The sequence below is a fragment of the Anarrhichthys ocellatus genome, unplaced genomic scaffold (genome assembly GCF_004355925.1).
Source record: "Anarrhichthys ocellatus isolate YVR2014 unplaced genomic scaffold, GSC_Weel_1.0 scaffold2, whole genome shotgun sequence".
Classification (NCBI taxonomy): Eukaryota; Metazoa; Chordata; class Actinopteri; order Perciformes; family Anarhichadidae; genus Anarrhichthys; species Anarrhichthys ocellatus.
The window spans coordinates 7,551,025-7,563,136 of NW_022280032.1; the positions used below are offsets into that span (position 1 = coordinate 7,551,025).

The following is a 12,112-nucleotide window of genomic DNA, read 5'->3' on the forward strand; positions in this document are numbered from 1 at the left end:
TGCTGAAAAATCACACAGTTTGGATCGATTTTATACCGGATGTCTTGTTCCTAAATATCTATACTACAGGGACCCAGAGACCATCAATATCTGAGGTAGGCTGCTGTTTACGCTGTATCTCATTGAGTTTCCAGGAAATACTTGACTCATTCCCACTGGAGTTGCATCTATCTATAGTTATAGTTATCTATCTGTGTAACATGCTAGCTGATTCGCTCCTCATTGACAATGGTTGAATATTGGTGTAGTAAATGTGGGATTCAAGTTTATCCATGTCTTTATGTCAGATTTGGTGACTTTTCTTGAGTTAATAGCCAATTATTAGACATAATACAACGCTTTAAATGGGATCTTCTGGTTTAGAAACAGTTGCTGCAACGGCATAAATGGTTAATGAAAATGATAGCAGAGCTGGTTGCTTTATGCTGCTCACGCTGAGGCGACAGATGCAACGGGGGGCCGGCCCACTGCAGGGTACCCAGTGACAACACTGGCACAGGCATATGTCTGAGAGACAAAAGGTATGGAGGGAGACACACACACACACACACACACACACACACACACACACACACAGCTAGGAAAAGTCACAGACACTTTGGTCTCACTGACTGAGAGGAATGACAAGGAGAGGAGAGGGATTAAAATGAGAAAGTCACACAGAGTTGCCTTCGTATTTGATAGATGTAAGATGCACAAAGGAGAGGAGTATGCTGTGTGAGAGGATGGGAGAACTTTGTGCAGAGTGAAAGACCCTGACTTCTCTTTTATTCTCTCTCATGCTGAGTTTGAAAAAGTAGTATTTCAACAGTGAGCTCAGGTAAAAGTGGGGATACATCTCCGAGTTGACATTTTATTCACTCTTTCCTGTATATTTTTAGAGAGCAAGTGATGTGCTGTGTCTTTGAAAGTGTTTGAAATATCTACAAGATGACAACGTAAAGAATAATCTGAAGCACTGCGCTTTGAAAGGACCTAAATTCAACGCTTTCTTCCTTCTAACACTATCATGACGGATATTCAGCCTCGCAGACATACACAAGCCTTTGATAAATTATTAGTAGCCACATTCTCTTCCCAGAATTGCATGTTGATTTTATACAAGATGGAAGTTTCACAGAGAAACTTAAGACTAACTTCCCAGGATTGGCGACAAGGGCTTAAGAGGCTATAATGATTGTGTGCAGGGCAGGATGGAGAAAGGCAAGGCCCCTTGTCCCAGGGAAGCTGAAGTCCAGCGTCTATTCCTGTCCTACGCCTCGGGGCAGACCATTTTGCCTGCCAGCGCCATCGTCAGGTTCCTCAACTTCGAACAGGTGGAGCTCACAGCCAATGAAGAGACGGCAGAGAGATTGATTGCTATGTATGAGATTGAAGAGACAGGTAAGTGAAGAGAGAGCTGTGTACCATGTCAGGCTGCTTGCTGCTCATTACTATGGGTAAAGAAAACCCCCTTACTCTTTAAGGGCTAATCATGTAATTATGCTTATTTGGTTAAAACAGAAGTCAAGGCTTTAGCTCCGGTGGTCCCAGGCTGACAAAGTGAGTTCTCTAAGGCAGGGGGGTTGAATTGACAGAAGGAAAATATAAGAGTACGGCACGTCAGCGGACTAATTGACCAGATGTTGTCTAGGGCTCAGTGTGCACCCTCACAAACAGCAAAACACAAGACAGGGAAAACACAAGACTGACAACTAGTCCGTCCTCACTTTACTTTCACTTCATGGTATAGTCTTTGAGTAAGCGAGGCTTCTGAAGAGCAGTTTTCAGTTTTTCCAACACCTGTACTGTAGCAGAATTACTCTGCATACTATTTACTTGAGCAACTACATTACCTGAATAGAGAGGAGGTTGTTTTCTTTTAATAGCAGCATACTTGCAGAAACAAAACTGCTGAATGTAAAAGCAGCTTCACAAGATTTAATCTCTAGGTTTAGCACATCTCTAGCAGTGAGGACAAAACACACCTTTTTCACAGTAGACATTTTGACTTGTCGTAGAGGAAACGGCACAGGTGAAAGAAATGTTGTTAAGGATGGAGCAGTACCATCAAGTGTCCCAGTTAGCTGTGACTAGTTTAGGTTGCTCATCTTTGGGACTGATTATTCAGTTGGACTAGTTTTATAACCCCAGACTAAGTCTAGCCTACTTATTGTGTTTTTAAATGTCACTTTCATCTTGACTTGATCCTTAATGTAATATTAATGATGATAGTAACACAGTAACCTCTACGAAGTAGCTATATTTTGTTGGAGCAAGTTAAAGGTGGTCACTATAATAACATCTCAACAGCTCTTGGATGAATTGCAGTGACATTTTGCCCAAAAGATGAATTCCAATGATTTAGGTAATCCCCTGACTTTTCACCTGGCATCATCAGGTTGGTTAATGACCAAATTAATACCAGCAAAACTGATGACAATTCAAACACCCTCAGCTGTGATTTGTTTAGTGCTGATTAGCAAATGTTGTCATGCTAACATGCTAAGCTAAAATATCTGCTAAACATAGCATGCTCATTGGTAAGGTACAATAGGATGCAGCCTCACAGAGCCACTAGCATGACTGTGGACTCTGAGCCTGGATTCACTGGAGTTGTTTTAACTTTTTAACATGAGGAAAAGAGCTTTTGCTTGAGTTGGCTAGTGTAGTCCACTCTTTAAACTTTTTTGTTTAGCACTTGGTAGAATAGCCAATGCTGATTTTGAGTGTCACTGACAGTGTTACTCTGCTCCTTCTTCCTCTTCCAGCCAGAGAAAGTAGGTCCATGACATTTGGAGGTTTCATGAGGTACATGGAGTCCAAAGACTGCTGCGCGTTCAACCAGGCCCACACGTCTCTTTACCAAAACATGGACCAGCCTCTCACCAATTACTTCATCTCGTCATCACACAACACCTACCTGACCGGAGATCAGCTAATAGGAAAGAGCCACCTGAATGCCTATATTTGGTAAGTACAGTGAAAACAGTACAGCTTGTGGTCTTCTTCATGATGCAGCGCTTCAGAAAAACACCCCACTTCCAAGGAAACAATTCCCCACATGACTGAATTGCACATAGGTGTAATTACACTTGCAAATTAACCAACATCAACTTATCTGCTGAATCTTTATATCTAATTAATCTGCTATTTAACGTGGGTCAGGAAAACCCAGATAAGGCCAATTTAAACATCATTTAAATTGGTCACCCCTCAATACACTTTGACCTTCTCTCTAAAGTCTCTTCCCCAGACTTATATGTGTGTGTTGTCAGGATTCTCTCATTTCATTGACCCACTCGTGTGCTGAGGCACAGGGAATTTGCTGTGGTCCCTTTATGGGACCATGAAAGTGATTACAAAAGGGGCTGATGACAGCGGAAGGGATGAAAAATGGAGCTAGAGTCAGGTCATCGTTAGCTTAGCTTAGCATAGAAACACTCATGTCTGTGCATGAAGGATGGAGCTAGAGTCAGGTCATTGTTAGCTTAGCTTAGCATAGAAACACTCATGTCTGTGCATGATGGATGGAGCTAGAATCAGGCTATTGTTAGGTTGCAAGAAAATATATAATTGCCCCACCCCACTTTTTCACAACCAAAACAACAGAATAAAAAAGCAATATCTTATAACACCAAGACACGTTCTGTACTATATATATCTGACCATATTTGATTTGATAAAGAAAGCACAAGTGGAAATGTAACAGCACCATTTGAGGAGCAGATCAGATTCACTGAGGTAGAAGAAGCATTTGGATTAAATTAGTAGAATGCTATGTTTTCTATAAATCATTCACATGTATTACATACATTACACTGTATATAATACACAGTAATGTGTCAATTGTATGGGAGTGGTTATGATGGCTTGAACTCAGTTTGTGTGTCAACGCTACACTTCTAATTTCTCATGCAGCACATTATAAGCGCTTATCGTAGCCTTGCCACAGCTCAGTGTGTGTGCATGTGTCTCTGTCTGCCTGCATGTGCTCATCTGTGTGTCTTTCTGCGGCACAGTGCTCTGAAAGAAGGCTGTCGTTGTATCGAGATTGACTGCTGGGATGGGCCAGATATGGAGCCCATAGTCCACCATGGCTACACCCTAACCACGAAGTTACTATTCAAGGACGTCATCGCCACTGTGGAGCAACATGCCTTTGAGGTAAAAGCTTGTAGTGCGTTACGTGACATATTCTAGAGTAGTGTTCGCTCCTGCCTCCTTAGCCGCCAGGAGTCGTAATGATCGTAATGCTTTGCTTGCAAGTTATCTATGATTTAGGCCATTCTCTGTGATGTGCCGAGAGAATTTAAAGCCTGCAGAGAGAGAGCAGTAGATCCAGGATGATGATAATTGCTGGAAATAGAGTTTAAATCATGATTATTTTTGATGTGATTATTTCTTTACAGGTGTCTGCTTACCCGGTGATCCTGTCAATTGAAAACCATTGCTCCAAGGAGCAACAGGAGGTCATGGCCAAGTGGCTCATCTCGATCCTGGGGGAAAAGCTGCTGAGATCTCCCTTGGATCAGCCAACCACTGGGGACCTCCCTAGCCCCAATGTAAGACTCAGAAAAGAGAGATTTTGACTGTCTGAGTGGTGAATCAGAACCAGGATCTGCGATTAATGTTAGAGCTGCCGGTGCAGGCAGAGGCACGACAGTGTTTGTATATGTATAAATCCTCATCGGCTGTCATTGCAAAGCAAAGCAAGGAGGAAATGAGACCTTTCGGTCGTCACAAAAGGCCTCATTAGTCTCTTTCTGAGGCTTCCTGTGCCTCTCTCCTCCACTGGGACAGAGGTGTAACTGGATGCCTGCATTTGCAAGCCTCTTTAATCTCTCAGAGATTTGCAAAATCAAATGTGATGCGGTTGATCCTGAGAAGTGCCCATCCTTTTAAGCATGCTGAGGCACTTGAGCTGATTGTTCGTTTAGATTACCCTGTTTGGGTTCTGATTTCTCCAATGAAAGCGCTGCATAAACCCTCGACTGAGCGACTGGCCTGAGAGACGCTGGCACCGTCTCTACATTCTATTGAAAATGACGAGGAGGATGAAGGCTTTTTCTCTGAGAGTGGATGGATGTGTGCTGTCTCGCTGGAATTTCTTGCTGCCTCAGACTTCTTACTGCTTTGGAATTTATGGCAAGAAATGAGATATGTTTTATCTTGAGTGTGCATATAAGATTTTCTTCCCCATATCGTTCTTTATCTTTATGACTCAGGAAGCGGGGGCTTAGATAGGAGCCTCAGCACTAATGGTTTCATCTTGACTATTAACCCCCAGCAACTTGAATACTGAATCAGTGTTCATGTGTCACACCCATGCAGCTTCACACCCAAGTTACCATCCAATTACGAAAGTGTAACCACTATGCAATCTTTAAAAACTTTTCATTACCTTATACTCCACTCTGACCCTTTAGATCAAAGGCTTCGAATCAGTTCTTACTCTTTTTTTACCATAAACATGGACACATTTTAATCCTAAATTACAGCGAGAGACGCAAAGCCTCTGATCTAGCTCTCCAGACTGTATAGTTTTGTGCAACAGCAAGGAAAAATTAAAGAGTGCTGTGCCAAAGGAAGCCATGAAGCTTATAATTACTGTAGTATTACTTAAATACTACATACGACTCAGAGTTTGCTTGACTGATGCAACTGTGCGATGGTGAATGTAGGTGCCATGATGAAGAAGGTACTTTTGCATTTATTCATGTGTGAATTCATGCATGTTTGTGCATTTGTGGGGATACCAGGACCTGAAGTATAAGATCCTGGTCAAAAATAAAAAACTAAAGGCTGAAGGCGCAGCAGGGACAGAGGCAGAGGAGAACACAGATGAGGGCGAGGATGAGGATGATGATGAGGATGAGGAGGAGGAGGAAGAGGATCGTCAAAACAAGGCAAAGTTCTGGTCTCCCAGAAAGGCGAGGTCAAAGAAGAAAGTAAGTCAGTTAGATTTAGGAGCAGATTTCTATACTGTTTGGAGATTCTGTACGGATATAGTTGAATGTACGCTGCAAGATGATGGGACAGGAAGGTGAAGCTTTGCTCTTTGGAATTTCAACAGCATTTGTTGCTATTTGGTGAACACTCTTTTTGGTTTGTCTTTCTCTCCACCCTAAATGTAATAAGCATAGGAAGAAGGTGGCGGTGGCAGAGGCTCTATCTGACCTGGTTGTGTACACAAGGTCTGTGAAGTTCATCAGCTTCAGACATTCAAAGGACAAGCAGAACTTCAAAGAGAACACATCCGTGGCAGAGAAGAAAGCTCGCAAGCTAGCCAAAGCCTCTGGTAAAATGTTATGTATGGATAGTTGAAACTGTGGGAAGAGATTGCAGATAATTGCAGATATCACAAAATCTAATTCTGATGAGCCCAGCAGATTCACATGATTTATAATCACACTGAGCTCAAAGGACAAGTCTCAGTAGGTCCTCGTTGGACGAGAAATGCAATCACATCTTGCACCATAAACCTCCATAATAGCGAAAGCATATTGAACATGACATATACGACATAGGGGAGTACTTTGTAGGGAATAAAGCACAACAGCACAGGTCCAGAAATGTGCCTCCAACCACTGTTGGAGAAGTGGAAAGAGCCCACAGAAGTTTAAATCAACTGATAATCAGGTAAACTGTCATCGCGCTTCTGGGCGGCAGTATATTGAAGAAACAGTGATGTAGCGAAATGAAATCGGAGGAGTGACACTTTCCAGACACACAGCTACATCATGAGCTTGTTGCCTTGGCTGTATAGTCTCGACTATACTGTAAAAAGTGTGTCGGCCCTTGTCGTCCTCGGGCCCTGCAGGGAAACTACACAGCAATGGCACGAGTCCACACAGACTGAAGCTGTGAGCCTTTTTGTAGTCTATCCAGAATAAATAATTATTCAGGCTTCAAAAGGTGATCACGACAAACAGTTCACCTTTTCAGGTCATGAAATTTACATTCCACATTAGACTAACATACCATAGAAATTGGTGAATCTTCCCTATAGGATCCTATTTTAGGTAATATTTTGAATAAAAGCAACTCTTCAGTAAAAAACATTCGGGAACATTGAAATCTGACACTATTAAAAAGTGACCACGTCCCTGCAGATAAACCCAAATGTTTTTCTTGATCACTGCATCAAACAGACACTGAGTTAGACTAAAATGTACAGCATCACAACCATGACATCTGTGAAGTTTGAATCAGTGGACTTTCTGATTAACCAGTGTGAGTCAAAGGAGACATGTGACCTGTGAGTGTTGTGCGTCCTCTCACTCAGGAGCAGATTTTGTTCAGCACACGCAGAAGTTCCTCAGCAGGATTTACCCAGCGGGCACGAGGACGACTTCCACCAACTACAACCCTCAGGAGTTTTGGAACGTCGGCTCACAGCTCGGTGAGTCAGAGAGGGCGAGTATACGCCTGTCTGTGCACGCACACACACACACACACACACACACACACACACACTTATTTAGGCACAGGAATCTGAAATAATATTTCAATTTTGGTCAAAACACCAATTCAGAAAAAGACATGAAGCTTTCTCTGGTTTTCTTGTGTCAGTAGTTCTCGGCACACACTGAACAACCACCACAATCCATTACAAGCTTTTGAAATGGAGAGAAATGCAATTGGGAAACTGAAATTGTCAAACTTCAGAGGGAACAACCTGGCCAAGTGTCCTGTCGATTAGCAGTGAAAAGAACATTTCATTCCAGTCCACAGCCTGACCACCTCATCGGTGATTTCCCCGGAGCAAGTCCTCTCCTGGTCCTTATCACACAGTTTCTAAATCGAGTTGCCCCCCCCCCCCCCCAAATATGTTTTTCTCTCTCTTTTTTAACCACATCCCTGTCTGGGTCACAGATTATAAAAAGATTTTCGTTTTCACTTCTTAGTCCAGCATGAGCATTGGGCTTGACTGGGCTTGACATATCACTATACCGTTGCTCCGGAGAGTAACTATTCTTCAGAAAAAACATTCATAAGGTTTACATCGTCACGCCTCCCGGCAATACGTGAACATAAAGTCACGACCCTGATCTGTCTGGCTCCGTCACTTCGTCTGTCTTTACACATCCTCCTTATCCGTCTCCATCACTCAGTCGGCCAGCCACTGACTCTGACACGAAGCCCTGCCGATGGCTGAGCAGATTGTCTATGTGCTTCGGTGGCAGCTGTGCAGATGGTGAGCGGCACTTTTCACAGTTGCAGGGGACTGCGGTAAAAAAGCAGCAGCCTGGAAAGATCAATTACAGTTAGATGAGCAGAACATGGGACCCTGTGACATACACATATATTAAAAGAAGCAGAAAGATGCATTGCAGTGTGTTGGTTAGGACAAAATGAAAGGTGTTTTGCATTATTGGTCCCTGTTATTGCAGACCCTGACACATCCTTTTTTGTCTGACAATCTATTCATATGTCTGAAATGTAACTGAAAACATGATATATGCAGCACACATGCCAACAAAGAGCTTTGCACTGTTGAATGTGTCCCTGATGCAATGTACGCAATTGTTGGGAAACATTCCAAGTCAATATATAATTTATCTCCCTCCTGCAGAATGAACATGATGCCTTAGAACACAGAAGGTATGCAGGAGATAATCTCATGCTGCCCGTTTTATTTGAACAAGCTTTCGGCATTCGCAATTTTGTTCTTGTAAAAAAAAAATGTTGTCACAGCTATAGCTCCTCATTTTCATTGTTCCAAACATTGTCCCGCGGTGTGTTGCAGTGGCTCTCAATTTCCAAACTCGGGACTTGCCTATGGACCTTAATAATGGCCGTTTCCAGGACAACGGGGGCTGTGGATACGTCCTGAAGCCGGCGGTGCTCGTGTCCAGTCAGAGGAGCTTTGATCCCAGCTGCAGCCAGCGCAGCGTCAAACCCACAACCCTGATGCTCAAGGTACAGTTCAGGACCACTGAACGCTGAATAATCCACTCAGGGTGGATTTATGGATTAAGGTGTAATGTTACAGGGCTGTGTGTGTGCTTTATGTGCATGCATGAGTTTGTCTATGCCTCACAATATACAGGTTGTGTAGAAGAGCTCATCTTACTCTTAGCCTCCAGATACATGCTTTCCTGCCGGATGCTGTGAACCAACAACAACGTAAATCTCCCTGAGATAGTCTCCGTTTAATTAGATTACCTCCTTCAGAAAGTAAAGGGAAAGGAGACGGGTGATCCAATGTAATTAGACCCGGGTGCGTTTAATGAATCCTTTTATTTTCCATTCTTTTGTTAGCGGACACTTGTAATGTACTGCATCCAAGTCACACGGCAAAAGATGAATGAAGCTGTAGAGAACAGTCACATCTTTTTGCCATCAGGACGAATGTCACAGACTCACTCTTCTAAGTCCAATTACAGAGATACAAGAGTTTCCTCTTATGTAGAACATAATGGTGGGACTCGAGAGAGATATCGTAGGCTTTGTACTGCAAAGACAATATGTGGAATTGCCTGGGATCACATGGGACTCACTGCAGAGGAGGTAGACAAGGGAACATCTTACTCTCTCATCTTAGTCTTATGAACAGCAATGAATCATTTAAACTGACTGCATATGGGTTTATGATTTTCAAAAAGACTCAGTCGTGGATTATTTCCTAAATTAAGCTCAGTCAGTATTGCAGCTGTTCTAAATGTCACCTGCTGTTACACCGGCTATATCCTTTGCTTTAAAGCCCTATAATACAGTATTTAATTCTACTATAATTCTTGTTTTTTGCTGTTGTCTGATGAAGGAAATGAATCTTGATCAGACAATAGCTCATGAGGATGGATGAGCACATCAGACATTGTCTTCTAAAGGAGGATGCACACACACGCACACACACAGTACACCATCCGAGCACAGTGCATGAAATATAAATGTGGTGCGCTCCGTTTTTTTGGGTGCCCCGGGAGACACCCTACCTATATTTATTCACATCACCATTCTGTATTATTTGATCACTTCAGGGAAAATCCTGCAATCTTGACTCAGCTCTCAACTCAGCGGAAATAGGAGTCACGAGTAGTGTAACTCAGAAAGGGTTGAGTTTTCAATCTTTAAATTATTCATCTGCTCAGAAAAACAATATTTCCCCTTGAGCTCTCATGAGTCTATTTAGCATAAAACTGTCAACTACTAGCAACGGTTTGTTTTTCAATAGAGAATCTTGCAATGACAACTCCAAACTGTTCTATACGTACTATGCATACGTTCTATACATTGTTACAGTGAATGAGCATAATGCAGGGCGTGCAGTAGCATGACTTTATCAAGGAAAGACTGTAATTTTGGGCCGGACACTGTAAAGCTCCATCAGTGCCAAACGGTGCATGTCGTGATAAGTACATGCAGGTTTGTCTTTGATCAGAGCAGGGGAAGGGACGGCTCAGTGTGAGAGGAGTGCAGATAAGCCTGCCTCTCTCCAGACTAGTGTAATTACAGCCCTCTCCCCCTCTCTTCTTTTCTCTACTCTTACTGGCTCTCCGGTTTTCTCTTCTCTTTTATATTTCCTGTTATCAATTACATTCTCATACACTCCCTTTGTGACCATCAGAAATGCATCTCTGTGTGTCTATCTGCAGGTGATTAGTGCATCCAACCTTCCCCTTTCCAGGAGTGGCAAAGCTCTGGACTCCTTTGTCAGAGTGGAGATTCATGGGATTGCATCTGACTCGTGCAGAAATAACACACATATTGTCAAAAACAACTGTAAGTACTATAAGACCAATTGCATGTGGCCTTGTTCTCGAGATAAAGCTTGACTGGCCCAGCTAACTTTTACTTTAATCATTCCAAGATGTATTTTGTCAGAGTTAACTGAGCAGTTTAACTTTCAATTTTCTAGAAACTAAGAATTACAGAAAGCATGAATTTCTGAGATCCTATCCGAAGCTCAAATGAGTTGTGTGGGCATCGTGGGCCAACAGTCCTGGAGGGTACAGAACACTTATGCATAGGCATAAATCATAAAATCATTTCACGCTATGAAACCGATAAGGTCACTGGTGAATACAAAGTAATGTGGACTTAGAAGGAAATTTGGATGCAACAGAGGAACATGAGAAAATTGTTTGGAATCAGAAATGGATTGAAAACTGCAGCAGAGGTGACTCTTTAGTTATCTACGTGTGCTCTCTTCATTTGTCGCTATACAATTGCAAACAAATGGCACTTCATGTCATGCATCATCTCATCCTGATAGGATGCTGCTGTGGATCGGATATTCATTTATTTACTCGATCGATGTCAGTTGTCGGTCAGCTCAACACTTTGGTCCAGACTGACTCGGAGACATTCAGTCCCCTCCAGGATGAATTGTAATAACTTTGTAAATTGTCTGACTTTTCCTCTAGTTCTGGTGCCACCACCAGGTCAGATTCTTTGTGTAATAGAAAGAAAGAAACCCTGCAGTATCAGCTTTTCGAAACAAGCTGAACACAACACTGATCATCCTGTAGAGATGACAACACCTTTTGACAAACAGTTGCCTATTAACACATCCACTTAAGACTTAATTAATTAAATCTAATTACCATTACAGCTCTGAATCCTCACTGGAATACTACCATGAAGTTCAGCATCAGTGTCCCCGAGCTCTGCCTCATCCGCCTCTGTGTCCGTCAGCAGACCGGCTTCTTCAGCAGCGATTTTGTGGGCCAGTACACCCTGCCCTTCACCAGCCTGAAGAAAGGTGAGCCACAGAGGCAGAAAGAGCCACAGAGTGGGGGGGGGGGGGAGTTGGGAGTCAGACAAATTACATCAGGTGACATTGTGCGACCATCGTTGTATTTCCCTTCATAGACAGTGTCAGCATTACTGAAGGTCGGTCTCTGCTCTGTGCTCGAGTTTCACTTCTGCGTATCTTGTAATTAGCGGCTATACATACATTTCTTTTCACGCCCCCCTTCCTTTTCCACCTGCAGGCTACCGCTGGGTGCCTCTCCGATTCCGAGACAGATGCAGCCTGGATCCAGCCTCCCTCTTCGTCTTTGTTTGGCATGAATAAAAACAGCTCTCTATATGTCTTAAGGACATAAAAACCTGGATGACCTGCAACTTCCTAATGTTAAACTCAGACAAAACTGAAGTTATTCTACTAGGCCCAGAACACCTC

The 12,112-nt window shown here is 42.9% G+C and overlaps 1 protein-coding gene across 1 annotated transcript; it reads left to right on the plus strand.

The window, feature by feature from the left end:
- Positions 1–1,193: 1,193 nt before the first annotated feature.
- Positions 1,194–12,069, plus strand: LOC116395948 (1-phosphatidylinositol 4,5-bisphosphate phosphodiesterase zeta-1-like). The gene is made up of 11 exons (XM_031870213.1): positions 1,194–1,383; positions 2,751–2,952; positions 4,002–4,146; positions 4,392–4,544; positions 5,742–5,930; positions 6,121–6,280; positions 7,268–7,384; positions 8,732–8,904; positions 10,581–10,707; positions 11,540–11,689; positions 11,922–12,069. Exons 1-11 carry the CDS (start codon positions 1,194–1,196, stop codon positions 12,002–12,004), a joined length of 1,689 nt encoding a protein of 562 aa, XP_031726073.1. The 3' UTR covers positions 12,005–12,069.
- Positions 12,070–12,112: the final 43 nt, after the last annotated feature.

Excerpts from the sequence above, each read along its gene's own strand:
- LOC116395948 (XM_031870213.1), top strand. The coding sequence starts at position 1,194 with ATGGAGAAAGGCAAGGCCCCTTGTCCCAGGGAAGCTGAAGTCCAGCGT. Across the intron at positions 4,545-5,741 it reads GGGACCTCCCTAGCCCCAAT|GACCTGAAGTATAAGATCCT; the intron begins GTAAGACTCAGA and ends TGGGGATACCAG. Across the intron at positions 6,281-7,267 it reads CAAGCTAGCCAAAGCCTCTG|GAGCAGATTTTGTTCAGCAC; the intron begins GTAAAATGTTAT and ends CCTCTCACTCAG.